At 37.9% G+C, this 26,979-nt stretch overlaps 1 protein-coding gene across 4 annotated transcripts in view; it reads left to right on the top strand.

The window, feature by feature from the left end:
* The window catches only part of WWC2 (WW and C2 domain containing 2), a 96,090-nt gene that overhangs the window by 24,124 nt on the left and 44,987 nt on the right, over positions 1-26,979 (top strand). For all 4 annotated transcript variants that reach the window (XM_066185927.1, XM_066185923.1, XM_066185925.1 and 1 more), the window contains exons 2-4: positions 11,213-11,322; positions 23,670-23,873; positions 24,857-24,933. In XM_066185927.1, the coding sequence (XP_066042024.1) occupies positions 23,723-23,873; positions 24,857-24,933 (228 nt within the window). In that variant the 5' untranslated portion in view covers positions 11,213-11,322; positions 23,670-23,722. The remainder of the gene's footprint in view (positions 1-11,212; positions 11,323-23,669; positions 23,874-24,856; positions 24,934-26,979) is intronic.

The following is a 26,979-nucleotide window of genomic DNA, read 5'->3' as shown; positions in this document are numbered from 1 at the left end:
TTTAATGAAGTATGCATTGAAAATTGTTACAAGTGTTTGGATGAGAAGCTGGAATCTAGACATGAAGAACTCAGTACTGAGAATAACAAAGTGGGGTGCTCTCTCCTGTTAGGTGCAGTTTTTAGGTCTGTAACCGAATTGCAGAGACATTGGACATAGTAACTCAAGTTCCCTTTTCCCTGCTTCTGGAATGATTGGTATACTTGGCTGAAGGGCTTCACAGCGCTGAAGTCAAACGTTTGTAAGGTTATCTGAGATGTTCAGATGGATAGTAATTTTTGAAAGTGCTTGTCACAGACTAGGCTTCCTGCTACTGAAATTGGTAACACTCCTGCTGACTTCAGTGGGAGCAGAGTTAGGTGAGGACAGTCTTTAAATATCTTCTCTGTAAATCCAAAGGTCACTTACAGTGCAAGGGTTTGTTTGCAGGAGAAGTGGAGTTTAAAGAACAAAATTGTCAAAATCATTTTCTGAAGCTGATGAGGTGAGTAGTGGGGTGATTTGGACTAGTGTGTGTATGAGATTACAGAAAGGAGGAAGGGGACAAGTTAGAGATCGGGAAGATCTTTTAATGCCGATGTTAAATATGATAATTTTCTGGGTTTTAACTGTGTTTTTTATTTGAAATACATTTCTCTTTCTCATATTTAATTATCACAATACAAAAATGTCCTAAATTTAACCTTAACAATATGCCATAAAAACTGCTTTTGGTATATTGTGCCTGACAGTCAAGATGACAAATCATTGAAATTAATGGAAATGTTTTAATGCTCTATCATGAGTGTATCTGTTTTGATTAATTCATGATAAAGTATTCCAGTCTATAGACATTTTCTACCTGTAGTTTGTTGTATCATACTTCTATCAAACAGTAAGCTTTTGGGTATGGATTCGTTGCTCCTATTTGCATATGGAAATTATTGCAGTTTGTGCCATTTTTTGAATTTCATGAACCAATGCTTGGCTGTATTTGTGGTTTGTTTGGTTTTGGTTTGGCTTTTTTTTTTCCTTACCTTGTGTATTCTTAAGAGTACATCTTCCTATTGTATAGGAATATTTGCTAGTAAATATATAAAATGAAGAGCAGAGGGGTACAAGATAGGTAAACATTTCAAAGTCAAGTTTGCACCCAGAGATTGGAGTATCAGGAACACTTAAAATTGCTGGGAAAACAGCATGGTGTTTATGTAATTAAATTAAAACTAATAGCTAAGTTTCTTAACAGTGCTGTCAATTGATGATAACATTTTCCCTCTAACAACAGTATGCAGTCATGTACATAAATAACCTATAGCAACACTGCACATAATAGCCTTTTCATAATGTTATTGCATTTCAGCTTTCCGGGGGAAGGCGCAAAGGTCGTATCATTGGTTTATGGCTGTGGAATTATCCCTGTGCTAGGGTATGGTTATCAGACATTCCTCACATTCCAGGTGTCTAATATTATAGTGCTTACATGCCAGTGCAGGACCAACTGCTGTGTCAAAGAAAAACGCTGGAGAAAACATTCATGGTGTTACCCATTTCCACTTCTCTGTGGTCCCCTTCCCCCCTAACCTTTCAAAATATCATCTTTGCATTGAACTTGGCAACGTTAAACAGATAAATGAATTACAAATGGTGATTTGGTTGGAGGCTTTGCCCTACAGAAGCAAATAGCTGGTATGCTAAGCTGGAAAATATTGGTTCTCCTTTTCACTTTTATTACCTTCAATGATGAAATGGTGTGACAAAATGTATAGCCGAGTTCAGCGCGGGGTTTTTCCTTCACTGATGGCAATTGTGAAGTGGAAAGCCAAAACAGTTTATCATAATCAAAAGGAAAAGGAAACAAAAAAAACAAGCCAGCAGGCAGTTTGACCTGGTCCTGCAACCAGTGGGTGTGGGTCCCTTCCTTCCCAAATGCATTCTTCCCTTTCTGGGTCTCAGCTATTCAGTTCATGTGCCTTTTCACAGAAGCACCTGTGAGGGGACAGAGTGAGCTGACATTGAGCTAATGCCATCACTTTGTAACTGGGAGGAGGCAGTTATGGTCGACTTCCTTGCTGGTAGCACATTTTTATGGCAGTCATTAACATGCACACAGCATCTCATGGTGAGCTGGGAGGCAGCACAGATTTTTGGCTGCACACTCCCTCTGCACTCACCTCCCCCTGTCTGCTGCCTGCTGGACTGAAAGCTTAACTTGTGTGTTCTCTGCTTCCTTCCTTTTGGGCGTGTCTGTGTGAGAAGGACATCAGTTGCCCATTTTGTGTGGGTTTTTTTCTGTGGAGGAAGCAGGCAAGGTCTTTGGATGACCCAAAGATTTTCATTCTTAGCTTTTCTGTATTGCATAAAGCCAAAGGAGTTTGAGGATGTGTAGAACTTTTGAGCATTGAGAACAAGTCTTTTAAAATAAAGAAATTAAAAGGGTATTAATTTTTGTTAACATATTGCAAGCACTTAATGTCTGATGTTTTCACATTACACTTGCAAAACTGCTAAATGAAGTAGGAGGGTGTTTTTTGGAAAACAGACCTTAGGGACCTTAAAGATCATCCAGTTCCAACTTCCCTGACATGGACTGGGACATCCTTCACTAAACCAGGTTGCTCAGATCTCTGTTCACCCTGGCCTTGAACACTTCTAGGTATGAGGCATCCACTGTTTCCCTGAGCAACCTGTTCCAATGCCTCACTGCCTTCACAGTAAAGAATTTTTTCCTAATATCTGACTAAAACCTACTTTCTTTCACTTTGAATATGTCCTTGTGTAAAGCTGTATCATTCATTCTGTAGGGGTTTTGTTGTTCAGCTATTTTTGCTCTCAGATTTTATTTTTGAATACTTGTGCTGCTGTTAAAATAAGTGGACTCAAAAACTTTGCAGTTATATTTTTGTTTCAAAGAGCTTGCTCTCTATATACAATACAACTTTTGTAGTAAAAATTCCTAGCTGTATTGGTTTAAACTGGTTATGTTTGTAATAGATATGGGAAAATAAGAGCTTTTCTCAAGATTCCTGGTTTTCCTATGTTGTACAAGTTTAATAAGTTATGTATAAATATAGTGAATTTAAGACTTTTGGTTGTAGTGCAGTTGCAGTAAGGTTTGTTGGTTTGTTTTTGTCCTTGCCCTGGCAGTTTAATGTTTAACTAAATCGAGAAGAGCTGGAAACATTTGAGGAATGAAGTAGAGTTTGCTACTGTAGTTAGTGCTTGTCTCCAAACCCCATCATTGGTGAGGTGCCGACTTGTTATTTCTAAGCAGGACTTGCTGAATATGTTGAACAGTTTGTGCTGTGCTGCAGCGTAGGAGACTTTGAGTTGGTCTGCAGGAAGGCAGCAATCAGAACTGATGATGGGCTGATATTGCCACTTCACATGGTGGTAGTAGTACAGCTGTCTCTCTGGAAGGCTGACTGGAAACTTGAGACAGTGTTCAGCACACTGCCCTTTTCAGCAAAGCATTTCAATAACACCTTGAGTACTTTGCCTAAATTACAGAGAAGAAATCACTTATTCAGTACTCTAAAAATGTTTCTTAAAATCCCAAACCCTACAAGGACTGAAAAAGATTAGGTTTTAGTTTCTGCTTGATCCTTGTGTGCTTCCTGAATACAATATTGTGTTTACCTGGGTTGCTGGCTAGCTAGACAAGAGTCTTTTAATGGAAAGTGTATTTTTCAAACACTTAGATATTCTCTGAAACATCACTGAATATGGTGTAGTCCTATCTACATCACTTGTAAATGGGAGTTATAGTAAATCCCTGGCAGTACTGGAAACCAAGTTTTTGAGGTTGTTAAATAGTTGCGAGAGCCCGTTATCCCAGTAGTACCTACTCAAATAATGTCCCTCCATTCTGTGTTGCTGTGAGGTAGAGAAATAATGTATGTCTCTTGGTATAATTCTCCATCTGCATGTTTGTACATTTTCTTTACCAAGGAAACCCTGTAAAACCAAGAAATATATTTCTTTAAGGCCTGCTGTCTGTTGTAAGTATACAAGGACTTAAAAGAATCACAGGATAGAAATTGCAAGCTATTAAAAGTGGTACTATACCTGTATATTTTTTTAGAAAAGTAGAGTGCTTATTTCAAGTTTCCAGTCTTATACAAATTTGAGTGTTTTACGTGTCTTCGTATTACCAGGAACAAAATTATCCAAAATCTGGAAAACGAGTGAAAATTCATGAAATGTATCCAGGAAATACTTGCTGCTGGATTTAATAAATCTCTCTCCAGCCAGTGTATAACTGCTGAGAGCTCAGTATCTGCAGTTAGTTTTTTGAGTATCCAGTGGTGCAAAAAGGTGAAGGTGCAGTGCTGTTGACTGCTACACATACGTTCTAGCCAGGAGTGTGTTTGTGAATATTTGACTATAAACCTATACTGTTGTGTGCATGTGTGTAATACAGAGCAAACACGTTAGTGGTGCACATGCTGGTGTCTACAGGCATACATTTAGTGCTCTTAAGAAGTTTATTTTAATGTTATTGGGAACATTTCATCATTAAGGAATGGCTTACGTTTAGCTTGAGCTGTTAGTGATTCTGTTTTGGCATGGAAAAGGTAACATGCATGTTTGCTGTCTTTTGAGCACAGGCATTTGTTGACATTTGGTTGCACACATCTTGTGAACAAGGTAAACATGCGTGACCTTACCATATTTGTTTATTTTACACCACTATTTCAAGTTGGGATTGCGACCATGCTGCTCCTTGTTTGATCTGTTCTGCTCTGGTAGTGATGTCTACTTAGTTACTCTTTCAAAATAATACCTGCAATAAAGTGGCAGTATATCTTAATAATACCCTTATTAAAAGAGAATGTACCTAAACAATTCAAAGTTTGTACATAACGTCTTGGCCTGATATCTGAATGGAGTCCCTACTGTATTAAGAACATGGTGTTTAGCAGCAGAAGTCCTGTCGACAGACTCATGAATGGGCTTTCTCAAGAGAGACATTTTGTGTGGGATTTGCTAGTTCGTAACTTATAGAATTGAATGAACAAAGAATATGGCAAAAGGGTGTTTTGTGGGCCAGTTCTGCCCCTTTTGACAGGTAACCAGCCTGGTTACCACTTTTTAAAGTTCGGAAAGAGACAGCAATATAATTCATACAAAGTAAATGCATTTTATTACAGCTTCAGCCACTGTAATTTGTAGAAGGGAAAATTGTGTTCCCTATGCAATATAATTTTCACGCTGTTAGTGACCTCGTCCATAGGGAGCAGCAATGCCTCTCCTTAACTCTGACCTGTAACATGAAGCAACAGCTGGGTCTCTTGCCATTCTGTGTGCACTCTGCTGCCTGCTACAGAATTCCTCCCACTTAAATTTAGTCGCCCTTGCACACGCTACAGATTCTTGCATTCAGAATCCTGTACTTGCAAGGGAAAGAGGGCAACCTTCAGGTATTAAATAGATGTGCTGAATCTGCCTCTGTAGGGAACCTAAAGGAGTAATTCAGGTTAGGTAACTGACTTTTTGAAGGTGATGAGATTAATTGCACCCCTGAGTTTTATATAAGAAATTTGTCTGGAGTGCTTGAAGTGAGTAAAATCCATGTTTGTAAGCATATTTAGTGTGGGATTAGAATGCATGTTTATACACCTTTCAAAGTAATAATGCCTATAGCATTAGAAAGTTGGGTAAGAATTGAACTGATTTTGAGATCCAACTTGAGCACTTAATTCAGGAGGTTTGGTAAAGAATTGAGAACATTTTTCTTCTTCTGTTTGTGCATTCCTTTAATTGATTAAAATTTTACATTTGCTTCTCTCAAGCTAGGGATCAAAATAAGAATTAAATACTTTCATCCTTTTGCAAAATAAAAAATCAGTTGATACTGATTTTATCTTAGTATTCTGTGTAATTGTGCTAACTGAAAGTGCTTGAAGTAAACTTTTTGTAAACTGTTGTATTGGTGGGTATTACTGTGGGTAAACCATCTGTACACCCTTCTGTTATGCTGTATGGATTCCAGATAAATGTGCATGCAATTCTTCCATCACTGGATTTCTTCTCTTACATTTTAATAGATTGCCCCTTACTGCACATCTGAATAGCAGCTTATGTTCTGTCTTCTCATTTCCTTGGAGTTTGGAGAAGAGGTAAATTTTTCAGAACAATTTCTCTCAAGAAAACATGCTAGCAAGTACTGCATTGTAAAAGAAAATAATGAACATATAATACACATCATTATATATGAGAAATGAGTGGATGTGAAATTTAATCAAATTTCATGTGAGTGTCACACAGGATCTTGCTACACAACAAAGCACATGAGTTCATTTTGGGTATTTGGAGAAAGTTCTCAAATGCACTTTGAAGTTGCTATAGAACTATAGTTCTAGCTATAGTTGAGCATTGACCCTAGTTACAACCAAATTCCAAACTACAAATCCTGACTGTGGGTCAAGTGCCACACAGCAAAGGAGATGCTCTTGGAAGTAATTTTGAAAGGCATTAAGATGAACCTGTTACTAATCCTCCTGTATTTGTGTACCTGTTACAAACCTGTTTTCTTTCCTTCACACTGAGGAGAAGTAATTTCAGGTTTGTGTGGGGTGGGGTTATTTTTCATGTCTGTGTCTCTTTTCCCCTGCCCCCCACTGCCATTTTCTGAGATCTGCCTACTGTAACCTTCTTTTTTCTACTGATAGAGTACTAGTCATAATATGTATAACTTATGTTTCAATATTACAGTTTATTTCATCCTGAATCGATTTTGGAGAAAAAAGGAGTCAGAAGGAATGCAGCAGAATCTAGCATTCCTCTTGCATAAAACAGTTTGTCCATAGTAGTGTGTGTGTGTGTGTGTGTATACATATATGTGCGTACACATTTTTAAGAACATGCCTCGTGATATTCTTAGATCACAGAAATGGGAAATATCATGGGCTGTCTGTATTTTGACAGAGATATAGTTTTACTGGTATATGTAATAAATGTCACTGCTTTTTTTTTTTTTTTTTTTTTTTTTTTTTTTTTTTTTTTTTTTTTTTTTTTTTTTGGTGGGCCCCAGTCTTGGAAAGAAGCCTGTCATCTACATATTTCTGTGATCTGGAGACCTCAAAATGTAATTTACATCAAACAAAAAAGTTGTCCAAATGAAGCAGTACTTCTGCACTGACAATCCATCAATCTGTAGTTATGGTTCGATTTTCCAGTATCCGCAGCCTCATTTTTTTTTTTTAACCATGGTGCTCCTAACACCAAGGCTGTGGGTTCCATCCCCATGTGGGCTATTCCTTTAAGAGTTGAATTGATGATCCTTGTTGGGTCTCTTCCAACTCAGAATATGCTGTGGTTCTGTGATTCGTTATTAACTTTAGCTGCATATACAGACTTATTCTTACAGGTATGGCTGTAGATGCAAGAACAACTGTTAGCGATAACACATATGTCATTGCAGAATATGCATTTTAAGAGCTTAGCTAGCTAACTCTATATTTTGAAAACTTTAAAGAAAAATGTGGATTTGATATGATAATGGAACTTTTTAATTTGTAAACTTGTATTTGTCTCCTAAGTCTCCCCAGGTATCTGTGAAGTGATTGACATAATCATGCATTGTTTACATAATGGAATTGCAGAATGCTTCCTGGTTTTCCTTAAAATAGCCACTTCTCCTTACGCACACCTGCCTCTTGTTCACTAAGGTTACAAAAAAAAAAACCAGTGCCCCTAGCTGAGAATACTTGAGCTTAATGATATGCATTAAAGAAATCCAAACCTTTTTTAATTAATTGACTTTCATTGAATACTAAAAGTGGACTTTGAAGGAATCCTTTTTAGAGTATTGGTATTCTTTTAAGAACATGTAAAAGTATGGTTACAAACTGAAACAGTATTATGAACTACCTCAGAATATCTGTGCCCAAGACATGCAGCACTTAATACTCTATTATGGTGCAATAAACCTCATTTTTCTTGGTTTGTGTTTAATGAATGTAATGGCAGTCCATCTATCATAGGTTACTATGTCACAGATAATGATCTTCACACAGACGAGATCCCTTCAGTCCTTGTTCCTAGATATTATTTCCTGTCTAATTATAGCTCGTAACTCTCTGCTTTCAACTTTTGTCTTGCAGATTTTCTCTTGATTCATGTTGTGGTAATTTCATGCATTTGTCATACATATTTTGAAAGTAAATAGTGGTTATGTTGAGACAGTTCTGAGGGCCATAAGCAATCAGGCATCAATCACCTTGTGCTGATTGCTGTTCAATTGTAAAATGACGTATCATGTTCAAAAATTGTGTGCTATTAAGACTCTGGAACAAAAAGGGAGTCATGGGAATGTTACCCTCTTAAGTAATTGTGATCTCATTATGTACAAATCTCATGTTTTAAAAATCTACTCTGGAACAGTTCTGGCATAGTTCAGTTCTTAAGGATGCAATGTCCAAGCATGATCCAGCAGAGCAGGATTTATAAAACAAATTGTCCTGTACTGCCTGTCCTTTTGGACCTCTGTCTCCATCTTCTTCTCATTTTGTTTAAGGCCCAGTGTGGGTCACTCAAATACTTTTCCACAGTTTTTTAGTGTATCTTTAATTTATGGAGTGTCTGGGATGAGAGAATGGCTGTTACTCATTCCTATGGTATCTGGTTTTTGGACAGGTGAGAACACCTGGACAGAACATTTTCATGATCAGAGTTGATCTAACTCTGCAGTCTAACGTAGAGAATGTGCTATCTATAGTAAGCAGTGAGTATTTGATTAAAAATAAAATTGGTGTAGAGTGCAGATGAAAAGTCAGGGTTGTACTGGGCTTGTATCCCTCCTGTAGAGGTGATCTAAAAATCAAGTCATGACTGTTGCTAGCTCTGGTGTGTAACTTTGGTGAAAGTATTGAATGTTTATTAAAAAAAAACACCTGGCTGTGTTTATATGAGTTTGAGTTCATATTATGATTTCTATGTTGTTGTGGCTAAGGACTACGCTGAACTTTAGTTTTTATTCAGTTTGTTTCATGAACATCTACACTTGTAATCACATTTGAGACAAGACTTTCTTCACAGGTAGGTGTGCCCTTGTAGTTGGCACATCTTGTTCACATGGCTGACCAGGCTCACCAAAGCACTTTTGTTTTTATGTGATTGACGCTTCCTCTGGGCATTAGTGGCCTGGGAACTCTTTGACATGGATACCCTGTGTTCAGTCTGCTGCATGCTGCCCACATGAAACGGTGCTTGTGTTTATCCTGGATTTGAAAGGCTTCTCCTGCTTCCCTATGAGCCATCCCTTTCTCTTTAGCAATTACTATTTACAACAAAGCAGTAATATTTGAAGTGGTGCTGGTTATTATAAGCAGGCAGCATTTGGGCAGGCATGCTTGGTATGGCAGCACTAGCCAGCTGCAGCCGGTGGGCCAGCTTTTGGCCTGCTGAGCTGCACAGCTGGACCCTGGCCATGGCAGCACCGCTTCTGCTGCCCAGAGAGGAGGAGCAAGGCAGGTCAGAGCTGGGGTTTCTGGAGATTCCTTGGAGCAGCCCCACTCAGAGCTGTGTCAGTGTCTGGATTTAAAAATGCAGGTCAGCAATGTGAGAGGATACAATACATAGGCTTGGCTTGCTGTAGACCTCCTCTGTCCCTGGAAATCACTGGCAGGTTGGCAGCCTACTTGTACTGCTTATAATCCATATTTTTGTATCCTAGTGACCCAAATGTAATTCCACATTGGTAATTTCATCTGTATTTTATAATAGTTTTTGGTGTGTCTGGTGGTGTAACTTAGCAGTTTATAAGTGGCAATAAATTAGCAAATTTGTGCTATACCTGCAAATTTGTTCAGAACCTCAAATAAAGTGTTAGTAACCTTCACAGGATTATGATGTAAACTTTGGAGAAATATGAGGAAGTGGATTCATGCTTGCAATTTAAAAAACGTAAATTGAAAAAGAATCAATATTCTAAATGTTCTGAATCCTAAGAGCCTTATTCTTTGTGATTTCTGCAACCCTAGCTTGGAGGAATACTGTTTAACTTAAAGAATTGGTGGATCATATCCATTGATGTTGGTGATAATAATAAAGATAATAGCGGGGCAATGATTTCTAAATCAAATTTGTGCTTAAATTTGTTATTTCAGCTGCATAAAGAATTCAATATTTTTGTAGAGTACTTTCTATCTGGTGTTTTGTACACAAAATCCAATTCAGTTTGTAAAAGGTAAAATGTACTATTCTTCTGTCTTTTCTCACGTAAGTGTCAATAAACCTCTTTCTTTTGGTCAGGAATTAATAAAGAAAAAATCCTGAAACACAGGAATTAGCTTTATATTTGTATAGAATTTTAATGGTGAGATGAAAAAACAGGTCATAAAACTTAGTGAGCAGTGAGAAAAGGAGAGCTGCTTGTGAGTCTTACAAGCTGCTCTTCATCATGTCATTCTGAGGATTTTTTTAACTCTAGATATCTATTTAATCTTATTGTCACTATGGCAACAATAAAACCTTAAATCTCTTGTTCTTCCTATTAAATATATCACTATGTTAGAGATGGCATTTATCTGTAGATTTATCAACAGGAAACTCAATACTAATTTCTTAAAAAAAAAAAAAAAAGACCAAAAATTATCATGTAAAGCTTTGCTCAGCCTCAGTTGGAAAACAGCCCATGTATTGTATTTATCACTCTAGTTCTTATAACAAATAGGCGATGTATTATTAAAGTGAAAAACTTTAGTAGTCTGTTTTCCTACAAAAGCACCATGTGAACATCTAAGGCCCATTAAATGTTACTTGTAAAATGTCTACTCTGTGCACACTGCTGCTTGCTTTATTCAAGTGTAGGGATTGGCAAGTGCTGCTAACTGCATCTTAGGTGCTTGTATTCTCTTTTCTGACTTTCCTGTCTATGGTTATTAGAAACAGTGATTTTGAAATCTTGTGCTCTTTCACTGACTCGAGGTTGAAGGGTCCAGTTTTCCTGGGACAAATAGGAATATAGATTTTTTTTATTTTCAGCTGTTGGTTGTTGTTTAATTTTAGACTGTCGAATGTGAAGGGTGTTGCAGTGGATTTCTCACTTGAGTTCCTGCACTGAAAAATATTTGCTATAATACGTTCTACTTCAAGAGGAAAAAGACGACTTGCTCTCTTTTTTCTCTGCTATGTTTCTTTAGCTTCTGTCATAACAGGAATTAATACAAATAACAAACATGTATGGAAGAGAGAAAAGCTATATCATTGAATTGTTTCCTTGTTGTAGGTTAACAAAGCCCTTGTCATTTGCGGATTGTGTTGGGGATGAATTGCCATGGGGATGGGAAGCTGCGTATGATCCTCAGATTGGTGTATACTACATTGATCACGTAAACCGTAAGTATTTTTTGGTTTGCCATGCTGGTTATAAAAGATGACTCATCTTGCTTAGACTTGGAATTCTTGCTTAGAATCAAAATACTGGGGGAAATTCACCCTTTGGTATAACATTATTGCCTTGAAAATGCTTACAAGAAAATCTGCTGGTACAAAATGGCTACATCTGTTTCTACATATACTTCTAATTGCATGGTAATTATGTCTAAACCATGTAAAACTAGGAAAATGTGAAATACAATGCTATTTAGACCTCCCAAAATGAAGATATTCCTGAAAGCATTTCTGTTTTCTCTTTGTACATTTATTACTCCATATTGATGTGTTTTTCTGTTTTCCCAGAAATAGTCTTTCACAGCACAATAACAAAGATTCTATTTGAGATCAACATCTGAATCTAGATACCTGCACCTGTACTAGCAGTACCTATACTTTGCTAAAAATTAGAAGGTATCTACAACCATTTCAGATGCTTAAAGTTAGCAGTGGCAACTGCACAAGGTCAGTAGATGTGGCATAGACAGTAAGAGACCAGTGGCCTTCTGAATGGCATCTCAAATGTATGGGCAAGTGAATCCACCCTGCTTTGTCTAAGCCCCTTTTGCAGTCAGTAGCTCTCTAGTCAGTACAGTCAGTGTAATGTAAAATGTGATGCAGCTGACTGGTTGGGTATCTACTTTGCAGATGAGATGATTTAACCTCCTTTGGTTGGGTTGGACTAGCACTCTGATAACTAGAATGGGACATTAGATATCAGCTGTGCTTGTTGAGCCCCTGCAGATAGACACTAAGATTGAACTGAATCCCAGCCAATAACCTCACTTGTGCTCTGACAGCCTTGCTTTGCAATGAGGGTCCTCTGATCTTATATATAGTGTTAGCCACTCATGAACTTTTAAACATACAAGCATCCTTAACTGAATTCAAAAGGTAAAGGAAGTAAAGGGTCTTCTTCTGGATCTAAATTATCAGCTTAAACTTGTCTCTAACTTTTGCTTTGGCCAAAATTATAGGGCATACACCTGTAAAGTTTTGAGAGGTCAGTTGCATTTCTAGGTGTTTTGAGAGTGCTTTCAGATCAGTGTGCTCTGACAATTGTGCTCTTTTTATTTCATGCATATTCAAAATTTTTAATCAGTCCTAAAAGCCTCTTGTAACTTTGTTGCCTGTATTTTCTTTTAGAAAGAATTTAAATGCTTTCTTTACTCTTAAATGTAATTCCTGTGCATTGAAGGTGAATTCCTGAATATTAGGAGCTATTAATGGTTTGAAATGTTGGTATACTTAAAGGTAGTTTCTATCCCTTGTTTGTTCAGCAGTGCACTTGATTCCTCTTATATTAATATATGTATTCCTTTTTAGCAATTTTAGTGAAACTTATTTTGTAAAGTGATGTATTTTAGTTTTTTACACTGTATTTTGCACAGTGTTTTGGTGAGAACACTCTTCAGTTGCTGGGTGGTAAACTGCCGAAGTATCTTACAAGAAGGTCATTTGTTTGATGTGCCAGATGTAGAGATTATAACTTCTACTTCATCTGACTAGGGTGCATGCAGTGTTTTGATGCCATTGAGGTATGGAGGTCACTTGAAATTAGCGGAGAAAAGCCTTTCTAGAAAAGAGTTTTTGTGTATGCTTGGTGCTTTACTACTTTTGTAATAAGTCAGATGTGCTGAGTGTACTTTTTGGATTTGAACTGTTAAAATTCCCTGTCAGGACAGTGGCTGTGTTAGAAAAAGGAAGACTCTTTTACTCTTTTGAAAGTAGTTTTGTTAATTCTCTCTGCTACTGGACAAAGAAGCCAAATGAAGGAGAAAAACTGTACCTACTGCTAGGAGGAAGAACAGATAGATGCTTGAAAAACAGGTTGAATGAAGTAGAATTTCAGGACTCATAAATGGCAGCTTGAGGCATAGTACCTTGGGAAGAAATCTGCTCCCATGTGTTAGGTAGGGAGAGGTGACTAACGATGCTTCATCTTCACCACCGTCTGGCTGGATTCATTTCAGCAAAATGTTTGAGGGAAGGCTCACTGATTCTCTCCTTTTGCATCCCATAATTAATTATTCTGAACAGCTTCTCTCTTATCTGTCCTTTTTCTCATTTGTTTTTCTAGTGTTGTTCCTACTGTGTGCCTCTCTACAAAGCTGCATTTGATCCAACTGTGAAGTTTCAGGTTGTCCACAGGACTTGGACCAGTTTTACTAAGATGGCTCCAATTTTGTTACGTTTCTCAAACCAGCCCAGTGAGCTAAGAGGAGCAGGTTGCTGCTCATGGTTGTTCCCTCCTTTTCTCTAAGAGTTTGAGGTTGGAAATGTTAAGCGTTTCTGTTAATGATCAGATAGGTACTTACTGCAGTGGATATTGACAAAACTCCCAATAATTTACAGATAGCAATATTAGACTGCACTTTACAAAGTTCTAAAACTTCTACTGAATTCCTATGAAGTATTTTTTTTCAAAAATTATGTAAATCAATATACATACTATTTTTTCAAATTATTTTTCTCATCCGTGCAATTATTTGTCTCGATCTTTTTCTTTCCCTTCTCTCACATAAACCTGAGAAAAGCCTACTCTTCTGCAGAGGGTTAAGTGTTGTCTGTGAGCAGTCTGCAAATGTAGAACAATCCCTCAGATTTTTTTGGTGTCAATGTGTTTAAGGATAATTTAGTTTTATTATCATCTCACATTTTCTGTATTTTCTATATTTAACTTTTTTTGTCCCCAAATACAGTTTGAGTTTTTCAACAGCCTTAGAACTTTCTTATGATCCTTTTGGATAATGTAACCCACTTTGAGAAGCATTGACTGAGGTCATTACTTTATGAATATATTACACCAATTAGGAGTTTTAATGTGATGCTTTCAGCTTCAAGGGAGACCAGATTAGAGGCCATCTGGCAAGGCAGAACATGCATATGATGTGGGTAGCTAATACTGTAAGAACTTAAATGCTTAGCTTGTGCTTCTGTAGTGCCCTTTGTTAGAGGATGACTGAAAGAATATTATTTGGTGGGCAGGGCCTGAGGAGTTTGTTTTGTGCAGGATCCTTATTACTGTGGTTTGGGAGAGTTCAAAAATTTTATGATTTATGTTGTTGACTCCTATAATCAATATTGCATACCTGTTCTCATGTGTTCATCTACTTCAGCCAATTTGCTAACATTTACTAATTTTGCTAAACAACATGGTTAGGAACTCAAGGCAATACTGAAAATAACATATAATTATTACTCCACTTTAATATATCTGCAGGCAAAGCAATCACGTTCAAATTTTTCCCAATTCTTCTGCAGGGTTTTCCACATCAAGCAGTAAGTGTCTGAGATGCAAATATTTTTATTCTTAAAGCTTGGATTTGCAAACACCTTTAAGCTGATATAATCTTTGAAAGTATTGTTCCTGCTCTGTTGCTACCTCTGGCCTTTTGCTCTGTCCCTGCAATGTTTTTGCTTATACTGCCATGAGCACTTGCATGGCCAGACAGTGAATCAGATCAGGGAGCTGATTCAAGTTAAAACTAATCTGGTATGGGGGAAAAAAGTTGCTATTTGTTCTCCTTTCCACACCTCTGTTTATGCAAACAAGAAAAGGAAGGTGACCTGGGGTTATGAATGAACAGTCAGGTGGAAGAGATGGAGGGATAGCTACTTTTCATAGTAGCAGTGGTTAAAGGCATTTTGAAATTGCACTCTTGAATTTTCATCTGTTTCATGTGCAGGCTTGCCAGGAAACAGTTTTCACTCTGAGGCTGTGATTTCCAGGTGTACTTCTCAGGTGGTGGTGGCAGCTGAAGTAGCAGTCATTGCTTGCTCTGGTTCCTGTCCCTACATTGTGTCCACATGAAGATATGCAATAAACATGGAAAACAGGGAAGCACTCTGCTTCCTGAGGTGTGAGTTGTTTTCCACCTCCTCTCCCTTCCCCCAGCTTCTCAGGTTTTCTGATCTGGATCAATCTATGTGGTGTGTTTAGATGAGCAGTTATTGAGGTATTGGCAGAAAGAAAAGGAAACTCCTGGTTTGACATGCATAGTCTAAGGGAATCCTGTACTGCAACAAGTTCTGCCTTGACTTCAGCACCCTGTCTGTTCCTAAATAACTTACCCCTTTACTTTCAATTCTTATCTTCTCAGCTAAGTCTCAGGAATAGCATGGCAAATGTTATTTTTTTCTTCATTGTGCATTGATCTAGTTAACTCATAAGACAAATACTCTGCTCTTAGTAATGTTTGGTGGCAAAGGTAGCAGAATGGAAACGGGTGACAGCATTTGAAAGATAATGATAGGAAGGAATAGTTTTTCCTAGCCCAGTACAATTTCAGACTATCACATCACTCTCTTTTTGCCATTCTGTACTTTGTATTCAATATCATGATTCTTCTCCCTGCACTCCACCCAGCACTTTTCTTCAAAATGGAGTTGGACAACTACCTTCTCTGCTTCTGCAGTTCCTCCCTACTTAATTTTAACTGCCCTTTTTGGAAGCATGAATATGTCTTTTCCAGAAACATCTTTCCATCACTGTTTCATCCACAAAGAAAAGGAAAATTGAGTCAGTGATGCTAAAAAACAGGTGAAAAGGCTAGCTATTTACCTACATTGTTTCACACTTAGAGCACATTTTAACTACAAGAGTTCCATTTCTTGTTGTAATCTTAAAGGCTTCCATGCTAGTTTATGCCTGTGCAACTGGTTTATCTAACACAGGGACTTTTGTGGATAGACTGCTCCAGCCTGGGGGTCTATTATATCTGCATCTATGAAAGTAGGCCAGATTGATTTTCAGAAAAGGAAGAATCTGAAAATCTCACCATGAGTCTGCAATTACCAATAGCTTGAGGGAGTCAAATGGTGTATCATCACAAATGTGCCCTGCTTGTTCCCAGGACCTACCACCATCTTCTAAGCAAATGGTGGCATACAATCAATTGTGAAGACTCTTTACTGTCAGCAAATGCACATGGCAGAAACCCAAGTGAGAAATGTCTTACCTTGAATCTTTTTTGTAGGTATTTTCTCTGCATTCTGGCTGTAGGAAGGGATTAGAGTAATCTGGTGCATGCTGGCTATAGAAGGAGGGCTCAAGTAGTGAAGGCTCTGGTTTAACCTGCTGGCATTTCTGTAAAGCTCATACTTGCATCTTTTTCTTATGTCTTTGTTCTGGTAGCCTTAGCAGCAGAACATTACCTACTTTCTTGATAATATAGAACAAAATCCTCAGAGTTTCTACTGCTTTTCACCCTGAAATGGATAAGCATATTCTGCCCCACATCTAGAGGAAACTGATAGTTAAAATCTTTGAATTAATCTTTTTTGGAAATCTCCTCATATTTGTTTATTTGTATTTGAAACTGGAAAAAGTTTTCATTTTCTCTCATTGCCCACATTCAAGCACAAAATCATTTTATGGAAAAGTGAAGAAAGTGTCTGGAGAGAGGGGTCACTTTTTGTTGTGAATGTTTGATGGCAAGAAACAAACTGTAGAGAGGTCAGTTTTGAACATACTCTAAATAATCTAGTTTTCATCCATGTCTCTCTTTAGAACCCATATTCCATTTAATTATGTGATAGAATGTGATTTTCTTTGAGTATCCAGCAATGTGTTAGATCATTTTTAATATGTCATCTTTTTGGCTTGCATGGTCTTAATGAAACTGCTGTCTCTGTAATGTGCAATTCTTTATTTTTATGCACCTATTGAACAAAAATGTCAGTAGGAAATGATGCAATAGTTACTTGTGAAACCTTCCACAAATTTTTGAATACAAATAGCTTTTATTGTTGTTTGAGTTTGAATTGCAAGTATTTTAAAAAGCAGGGGGGAAAAAGAGGAATAAGGAAAAAAATTCAGAAAGCCTGTGCTATATGAACAATAAAGTACATTCCTTAAGACAGTCTAGTAACACTTGTTTTTTCTCCCTGAAACTGGCACTAGTGCTTTTGCTCCTTTGCTAAACATTTAGACTTGAATCCCAGTTGTCTGCAAGATCTGTTATGCCCATTGAAGTACAATGAAGTAATATTTGCACTTTCTTTTCCTAAGTTTGTTTTTGTTTGATTGCAGGCAAAAGTACTGGAGGATTGAAAGTAAGTTTGTTTATCAAGTAATGTGGGATATACTGGTAGAATAAACATATCCATAGAGATTACGTAATGTTGATAAAATTGCTTTCATCAACCACCACTTAGCTAACTCATACTATCCTGTGGTAGTTGTTGTCCAACAACATTTTTCCTCTTCTGATATTATATGTCAAAGGGTTGTTCTTGATTTTGTTTGTGCCAGCTTGAGACATTTTTGTGCAAATCTTGATTCTCCTTTGCTGCGCCTGGCCCTAGTTTGGTTTGCCTGCAGCCCTTAACCAGGAAATTGCCCTCAGTGTGCAGTAGGATACTTTCAGGATATCTCCTCCTTCTCAAACCACCTCCATGGAATAGGATGTAGTTCTGCCAAAGCAAAAGTATTGAGGACTGTTGAAAAACCATTCTGTATTTAGCATGCACACTTTTTTCAGCAGCTAGGTTCAGGAGAAGTTGCAGTGATGAGGGATCCTGAATGTAGCCAGCTGTTGAGTTTAGGGGTTTGAGGTCTGCACAACTCTCTTAAAGGTGGGGTTCATTCGGCTGGAAGGGGTAGTCCTGCAATTATTATGTGAGATAACCAGTGATGTCAGGTGTAGTGGAGTTATCTTTTCATCACTTATTGTTTCAGGCAGAGAAATTGCCACTTTGACACAGAGTATCGAGCTCAACCATGACATGGAGCAGTAGTTCTGCACCAGTCACAGGTACCCTTTTCAAGGCTCAGCCACTGCAGTTTTGTTGCCTCGTGTCTGGTAGTCCAAGTTTCCAGGTTTGGGAATAGTCTTGTCAGTTACTATATGAGGGAGAAGGTACACAGTATTGAGGAGTAGATCCATATTTAAGAATCCAATGGATTACTAGATCTGTAAGTAGGCTTCCTGTTGCCAGAAAAAGATCTTTCCCCAGCTGCGTTGTTCTTCCTACTTTGTACTGGCTCATTGGACCTTTGATAACATGTCACAACTCGCCTAACCTGCTAGAACATGATGTTCTGCCTTCATGTCATCTTCTGGAGACGGGTAGCGTTTGGGTGGGCTTAGTACATCAGATAGACTGTGCTGGATTGAGTAAATACCAGACTGTGTAAAGAGGACATGTGAAGGTCTAATGGTGGGGACTGTGGGTTTGAGGTGCCATGCTAGTAACCATCACTGACAAAAAAGAGAGCTATTACACAGCTCCAGCTGTGGCATGCAACTCTCCCCTGTTCTCCTTCCTACAGGTCTTAGGTCTCTAGTCCTCATTTCTTGCCAGGTCAGCTAGTTTCCCTTGGGAGAGCTTCTCTTCTGAGATGGTGATTCTGCAACAGTTACAAACTGAAATAATATGCACATATGTTTAAACAGATGAGAGTTCTCTCTTCAGAATGAAAAGTATGTAATGATTTTGTGTCCTCCTCAAGTAGCAATCTAGCATATCTGGCTTGTTTTTTAAGAGGGTCCTCTTGGGAGTATTTGTTCTCTGTGTTGCCTGAATGCAACTGTCTCTGACTGAACACAATTTACATGTAGGTTGTTCTAGAGCCAGTCAACGGTATTATTTTTTTTGGCAAGGGAAGATATTGGAAAACTATTGCTTCCACATATTGTTAATCTTGTAGTAAAATGTCCAATTCTCTTATGTCTAGCAGTGGGGCGTCAGGGAGCCATTCCCTTCCCAGTGGAATTTTCTAGTGGGATTGTAATACCATGTGTTTTAGGGAAATAAGATCTACTGCTGATAAAGTAATAGTTTCCTTCTGTTTAAACAGACTGTAAAAAATCGGCAGCACTTCTTGATAGCAGACAGGAGTGTAACATGTGAAAGTATCTAATCTTAAAAAAATCGGTGTATCACCGACATATATATCCTGTGTATAATTGCAAAGACATAACATTGCTGCCCTTGAAGCATGTTCTTGCCAAAAGAACAAACAAAACTTCCAAGGCATAAAGTCAGTCCTGACATTTTGATTTTGAATTATTGTTCTGGCCAGATATTTTTTTTTCTGAGTTTAAGTGCATCAAACTTTGCTGGCAGTGAGCCAGGAAGAGTGCATTTCATGAATAGCAGTGTGATTAAAGCCAGCACAGCTTCCTCTTCTATGTTACAGGGCTGTGACCATTTCAGTGACAGGAATGTCCTTGGGTGGAGCATGCCATCCTGCCATTTGTGCGGTTCCGCTGGGTGAGACCACAGAACTTCCCCCCAGTGTGGGTAGTCACTTAGATCTTTAAAAAGAGGAGGAAATAAACTGCTTATTTATTGGGGTCTTAAAATAAATTTATAACTATGCACTTGCACTAATTTGTTTCAAGTTTAATTAATTGGTTTTAAATTAAGCTATCTTAATAGAAATGCGTAATTTTGCTTTGAAAGAACCTTTGCTTATGTGATGCTAAATCCAAGTCAAATTAGGAATAAGTAACCCTGAGTATTATGCACACTGCCACCCTCTTCATTCTGTTACTAGAAATCATTATTTTTGCATTGTGATTGGACAGAGGAAGTTGATATACACTATTTTTTTTTTCAATCTAAGTTGTGGTCTTCATAGAGCCTGACGTACAACTCCTACTTGTTTAAAGATCGATGTGAAGTAGATTCCTTTAGTTCATACCTAAGTTTATGCAGAAAATGTTGGAGAGGCCCTGCCAAGAGGAGATGGTTTGTTCATTTTCCACTATTTTTCTTCAGTTGATGACTGAAGTCCAGTTTGCATTTTCTAGAACTGATGCAGCTCTACAGCTCTGTCTAGTGTCCATTACCAGTGCTTACTCCTCACCTGAGGAGCAGAAATAACATCTCCCCATCTGGCTAGCTGGCAATCTTCTGCATTATTCATATCTCCTGTTGCAGTCACCAGTGGGAACATTCATCTGCCTTAAAAAAGAACTGTTGAATAATAATGCGAGGAAAAAGTTTGGATGTTCTTTGTGGTTTAAATCTCACTCTGGTTTAAGCATGAAAGGCTTCACAACTCATTGTCAAATGTTCAGGAAACTTTTCCCTCAATTACTTGCCTGTAACTATCCCAATAATATTCTTGTGTGTACAAGTTTGACCTTAACAGCAGGTACTTGAAACATTCTTGTCCAAGGAAAAAATCCTTATCTTTCCTGAGGCTTTACTCTGAGAAGTATAAATATTTGTTTTTGAAAGAATGCTGCTTTAAAAAAAATTATCGGCTCTTGGAAGGTATATGGGCTCAGATGAACATACTTTTCAGTTCTACATTTCAAAATGTAGTGCTACAGAACAAGAAATATCATCCATAGTTCTGTCTTTGGGGTTTTTTTCCTCTATGGAGTAAACCTACTGATGAAAATAGAAATAACTGAGAAGTATAGATGAACAAACATATGGTGCTGCTATACAGGCACATATTTTTAGAAAGATGTATACATATATATATACATATGAACAATTTGCCAGACAAGATACATGCTTTTTTGGTTTTTTTAAATTCATAATATTTAAGAAGAGAACAGAGTGAAATTCTTCAGAGTCTTCTCTGTTTGGTAAAAGTTGAGTAACTATTCTAGGGTAGTCATTCCATACTGCTTTGCTTTTTCCATGGTGATGAATTTTCACAACTGAGCATTTGTTGCAGAATAAATACATGCAGTTAGAATTGACTGAGTAATTTGACCAGCCAATGTGCCTACACATGCAAATACCCAAACGTTGGTATGCTGAAGTTAGTGTGCAGGTTTTTTTAAATGCAGGGTCACCTTTAATTCATTTATGACTACCAGTATAAAAGATGCTAGCTCATATAATCAAAGTATTGTTTTGTACTTGCAGCTTGGAGAGGCAAAAAGGAAATGTTTGATTGTATTTGTCAGCAATACAAAATAATCTGCTGTTGATCAGCTTTGTCCTTCTCTTGCAGTCACAAGGACAGGGCATCTGTAGGCCACGTTTTAGAGCTCTGCGGGCTACATTTGGTCTTTGGGCTGCATGTTGAGCAATCCTCACTTAAAACCGGCAAAGCAATTACCTACAACATGCTCGAAGATGAGACCTTCCAATCTTGTAAGATTATTTGATGTCTGCTGGTTGCACTCTTAAAACACAATCACATCATTACATTCATCTGAAAAACCACCATAACTGCATTTATCGTATTTGATCAATGACCCATGAGAATTCTGCTTCATGCTCTTCAACCTGCTTCACAGAAAAGGCCAACTCTGGAAACCAGCACTTCTTATCTTGTGTAAATAACTGTGAATGTGCAGTGTGTTAAAGCACAACAACAATAAGTGGGCACAGATAGGAACACGTGTTGACCATTTAGGAGAGAAAAGGTATTGATTTGCTTCTTTGTGTGCCCAATATCTTTGTTTAAAAGAGCAGGTGGCTATAAACACGGATATGTGTGTATGTGTGTCTGTAGCTATAGTTAAGTTTTTTTGAGAGAGTGTTCCCGTTGGGGTTATTGGAAAACCAACTGTGTATAAAGCTTTTCTGCTTTAATCTTCTATGCACCACGCTTGGGTTTATGTGGCTTATACTCTCTGTGCATTCATTGTGCACATCCAAGAAATGCCTTTCCCAAGTAGAAATGCCACATTTGTAAATGGTGGGGGGACGGTGTTTATGTATTTAATTGTTTTTAAATGCATCAGTAGTTCCATAGAGATTGTCAGTTTAGGATTCTATGGGATTTGTTTTATGGGATGCTGCTTTTCTTTGTATGTCTTTTTGTTATTGTGATAGTAACAAGATACTGTGATATTAACAAGAGAAAATGCTTTTGAAAAACTGGTAGTTAGTCACTCGTAGAAATTGTTATTAACCAGATCCTGTCCTTATCAGCTTTTACTGTTACAAAATCTGTTTTCTTACATGGAGTTGAAAGTGCCTTCTCCCAAGAGTGCACTTCAGCTACAGTTTAGAGCAATCACATTGGTTCGGCTGCAGTTCTTTTTTCTCTCCACATCTTCAGCCACTTGTTCCCATTTTTTCCCCCTGCATTGGTTCCCACAGTAAAGCAATTCAGAGGACTAAAGTGGCCGAAATCTAACCCAGAGAATAAACACGCCTCCTACTTTTGCAGTGAATTCTGAAGTTAATACTTTGCACTTAAATATTTTGGTACTGAATGTTACTTTTTTATCTCCGCAGACCTGTGCAGATTTACAGTATGTAACTTAGGAAGAGAGGTGCACATTTGTATTTAGATTTTAGACTTTTCATGGCTGTATCTTATGAGAATATTTTTGTACTTAGTACCGCTTTAAAGGAAGAATATTCTTTGTACAGCTTCAAAAAGTGATGAACTAAGTCAGGAAATATTGATAAGTTTGAACATTCAACCATATATAATCCTCTTTGTATGTTTGCATTAGAAATAAAACCTTAAAATCTTCAGTTAGATTGATCTTATATACCACTCTGTTATGTCTGATCCTGTTGTCTGTGTATCCTATGCAAGTCTGTGTTGTGTGTGGCTGCTGGACTTGAAATGTTACCTGCAGCCCTTTGTAAATTAAAGGCCTGTTCCAGCCTACTCATTTTTATTACCTCAGTAGTTGGTGAAAAACAGGAGACACCTCAAAAAAGCAGTTTGGTCCCGTGTATCTTGGACACCTGTCTTTGACAGATGGAAGTGCCCTCTGAGGGCAGCCCTCTCTGTCTATTGGCCGTAAAAGACAGTTGTGTGTTGGATCAGATGTCTAGCAGCATAGGGATAGAGGCAGGTGAGGTGAGCTGGAGAGTTAATGATGTATTAGTTCAGTTATAGGCGGAAAGATAAAATTGTTTTTATAGAGTGAAAGGAGAGAGATAACCACTAAAAACATGAATAACATATGGCTGTAAAAAATTAAGAAGAGGGGAGGAAGAGAGTTGAAAAAATGTAATAGCTAAGATTGCTTTTAGTTTTTGTTCAGAAATGCATTGTTTTAAGATGTTGTTGAAAGACTTCGTTGATCCTATTATTTCCAAATACTCTGATGCAAAAAGTATTTTCTTTTTGAGTTTTAGGATGTTGCTAATTCGAGGTTGACAACATGGGGATGATCTGCATAAGCATTTGCCTATTTTACTCTAATTTTGCAACTCTCAAATTCCTAATTTTGCAACTGATCCCTTGAATTCTGTTCCTTACACACACTGTGGTGGTGGAGGAAGTGAAGCATCTGCTTAGTAACCGAAGGCAAACTATGGTTTAGACTACTCTAACTGTGAATTACAGGCAAATAAACAATTTTAATTGTCAGTGGGTTTCAGCAGAGGTCTCTTTAAATCTTTTTTTTTCTCCTATTAAGAAACAACACAAATAGAAGATCCCAGGAAACAATGGCGGCAAGAACAAGAGAGAATGTTAAAAGATTATCTTACAATAGCCCAGGATGCTCTCAGTACCCAGAAGGAACTGTACCAGGTGAAAGAACAGAGACTAGCACTTGCACTGGATGAGTATGTACGGTTGAATGGTGCCTACAAAGAAAAATCAAGCTCTCGTACAAGCTGTAAGTACAGTAGAGAATACAATGTAACTCCTTTGATCTCTGCCTTGCAGGGGATCCTGTTTCTCTTTAGGAAAAGTTTTCAAGGTTTGCTAGGAACACCTTGTACTCTGGCTTTTAGAGTTATCCCTACATTGTTTATTTATTTAAGATAAAGATATTCTGCTGGAGAGAATCCTCTTCTCTCTGGTACAATTGAACTCCTTTGAGCCATGATTTAGAGCAGTTGGCTCTGAAATCTATTTTGTCATGCAGTTTGTTGAGACAAAATTATGCTAAATCTACGTTCAAAGTGAATAGGATCTCTTGCCTTCCTGGCTGCCTGCTGAAATGACCCTTCAGTGTTGACAGGTGTCTGCAATAGACCAAGAAGGGAAGGTGTTGCTGATTTATAGGAGGCACAGACAGTAATTTTGTAGCCTGTGTGCTGTGACCCAGGGGTGGAGTAGAGATACAGGTTGTTGTCCTGGGCAGGCAGTCAGCATCTAGAAAAGCACTGTCAGAGGCCTGTTACTGGCCAAACGCCTCTCTTGGGAGTAGACAGTGTATGAAAGGAGCATATAAATCTGTGGAAGAACTGAGTGCCAGATCTCTGAGACTTCTGAATAAATCTGCTTTCCCGAGATCTCCTTAGAAATTACAAGTTTCAGGAAGAAAGTGATGGCAAGATGGCCCAGCTAGAAGGATAGGAACAGAGAGCAAGGAATTGAAAGTCAGGGAGAATGAGGTTCTACTTAAGGATCCTGGGATAAGTAAATGAGGAGAGATACCATATCGTGGTAGGTGGAAAAATGGGAAAATTTTGATTATTCAGTAATTATTGCCATGCTGCAATAATGACTACTCTATAAAAGGCTAGATTTTAAAGTATTATATGTTTTTGAGCACATTCTAGGCTTTTGATCAATGTGGATTCATGAAGGAAGGGACTAATTAGTGATTTAAAAGTATTTAAATATTTGTCTTTTTTATCTTTTTTTAAAAAGTGTTTTCAGGCTCTTCATCAAGCACAAAGTATGATCCTGACATTCTGAAGGCTGAAATCTCCACTACAAGATTAAGGGTGAGAGTCGTTAACTCATGTTCATTTGGATTCTGCCTGCCAAGTTTATGGTTATAGAATAAGCATAGCTTGAACTAGCAGATGTATCTTGTACTCTGGTACTGAAACCTCCTAATATTCTAATTAGATACCATTCAGAGGTTTAAAATTAATTTTTAAAGTTGTCTCTGGTGCTTTCAGATAACACTTTTTTGGGAAACTTTGACAGATATTCTAATTAGATGTAGGTTTAAATAAATATGGTAATTATTTCCCATTGTATGCCTTTGTTTTCTAAAAGAAGAGTAAAAATAGAAAAGTAAGAGGCTAAGATGAGCTGCAGGCAGATAACTGTTTTTAAGCAACCTTTCTTCCGTGAGAATTGCGTCATTAGCTGCTTGAACTGCCTAAAGTTTGCGTTTGTTTGAAAAATACTTTTCAGTAATGGTGTGAAACCCCTCTGTTATATCAAAATGGAACAGTTGAGATCAAGGATGAAAGTTTATGTTTGGATTTTGAAATTGCTAGTGAACACCAATTCATGATTTGATCAGTTGTGTTCAGTATGGTCAGTAACAAACTCCATATAAAGAACTTTCATTCACAGGTTAGCCCCTAGTGAATTTATCTTGATAAGGAAGAAATGATGTGGAAGACATTTAAAATATCTATAGGGATTTCATTTATTTCAGCTGTGGCATATAATGCTTTATGGATACCCTGCACTTTCTGTAGTTAGTAATGAAATTAATTACATCAAAGCCTGCAGGTTAAAAAGACAGCACAGCACCTCACAGCACAGTTCTTCCATGTGGGCTGGAATACAGACCCCAGGAGAGCAGAAGCAGCACAAGTTACAGCATTTAGTCAGCTCTTCCATTGCCCTCTCCTGGTTTGTGCACAGAGCAACACTCACAGAAGCCTCAGAGAGTAACATCCTCCTTCACCTGGAATAAGAGTTGTGATTAGGAATCTAAACAATTTATGTCTGAAAGGAACTGTGGAATAGCTCATTAAACTTTCAAAGCCCTGTATAAATCAGGGATGGAATACACTCTAAAACTCCTGTCTGGATGTTACCCTCCCAACTGCACCTGTTCATCCTTACCAATCTTGATGTGTAGTCCCTTATCCATTAAGGCAAAGGGATGGTGGTCAGTGAGGGAACTTATTCAAATGCTGGAGGTGGGAAGAAAAATTTTGTAGCTTAGTAGGGGGAGTCAAAGACAGTAAGGACCCTATTAGGAACAAGAAAGAAGAAACAAGGCAGTAGCTTCTTTCAAAAATGAAATGAGTGGAGCAGTAACAGATGTTTCCTTTGGCAAGGCAATTACCAGTACAGCTAGGAAATTGACAGTGCTGTTGAAGAACAAAACACATGACAAAATTTAAATATAGTCATCTACTTGTCAAGAGAGGAAAATTCAGTCATGGTCCTGTGCTCACTTTTTCCCATTACCATTGACTACAGATCTACAAATTACTCACCAAGGTGAAAGTCGGATATGTTTATCACAGTAATTATTCACTTTTTGGAGGTGCTTTCCTCTCTTCATTGTTTTTTGAAGTCAAGGAGCCTAATATCCTGCTGCTTTCCAACACCTGATTTATTGGCATTGCATAGTCCTGCATATGTGCCTAAAATAGGTGACCTGGATCTTGTCTGCAGAGTTTAGAAAGGTGCGGTCCAAGAGTATCTGTATCAGCATAAGTGTGTGTGGTCATCCAAAGCCACTGGATATGAAAACTGAGATAAGAAAAAGTGGAACCCTGTGATGCTAGGGCTGGAAAGTGGTTGTCATGGAAGATGGCAAGAGAGGTATGGCTGTTATCACAGTTTACCCTTACTTAAATGTTTGAAGATGCTTGCTAATAGGCCAGCTTTGGGCATTTCGCAGTATATGCATGCATGGACTTAATAAGAAGCAAAGTCATTAGTAAGCTGCTAGCCAGCTACTTAGATTTTGCACTTTGTTAGATCAGTTGTACTAAACCTGTTGCTCTGTCTCACAGGATCTGAGGATTACTGGTATCATCAGGTTATCAGTGGCTGGAGGGGAAAACAGC

Source organism: Chamaea fasciata, unplaced genomic scaffold (genome assembly GCF_029207755.1).
Source record: "Chamaea fasciata isolate MVZ Bird 193981 ecotype frontalis unplaced genomic scaffold, bChaFas1.0.hap1 SCAF_6, whole genome shotgun sequence".
Classification (NCBI taxonomy): Eukaryota; Metazoa; Chordata; class Aves; order Passeriformes; family Sylviidae; genus Chamaea; species Chamaea fasciata.
Note: the sequence above shows the minus strand (reverse complement) of the source record. Positions and strands in the feature narration are given on the sequence as shown.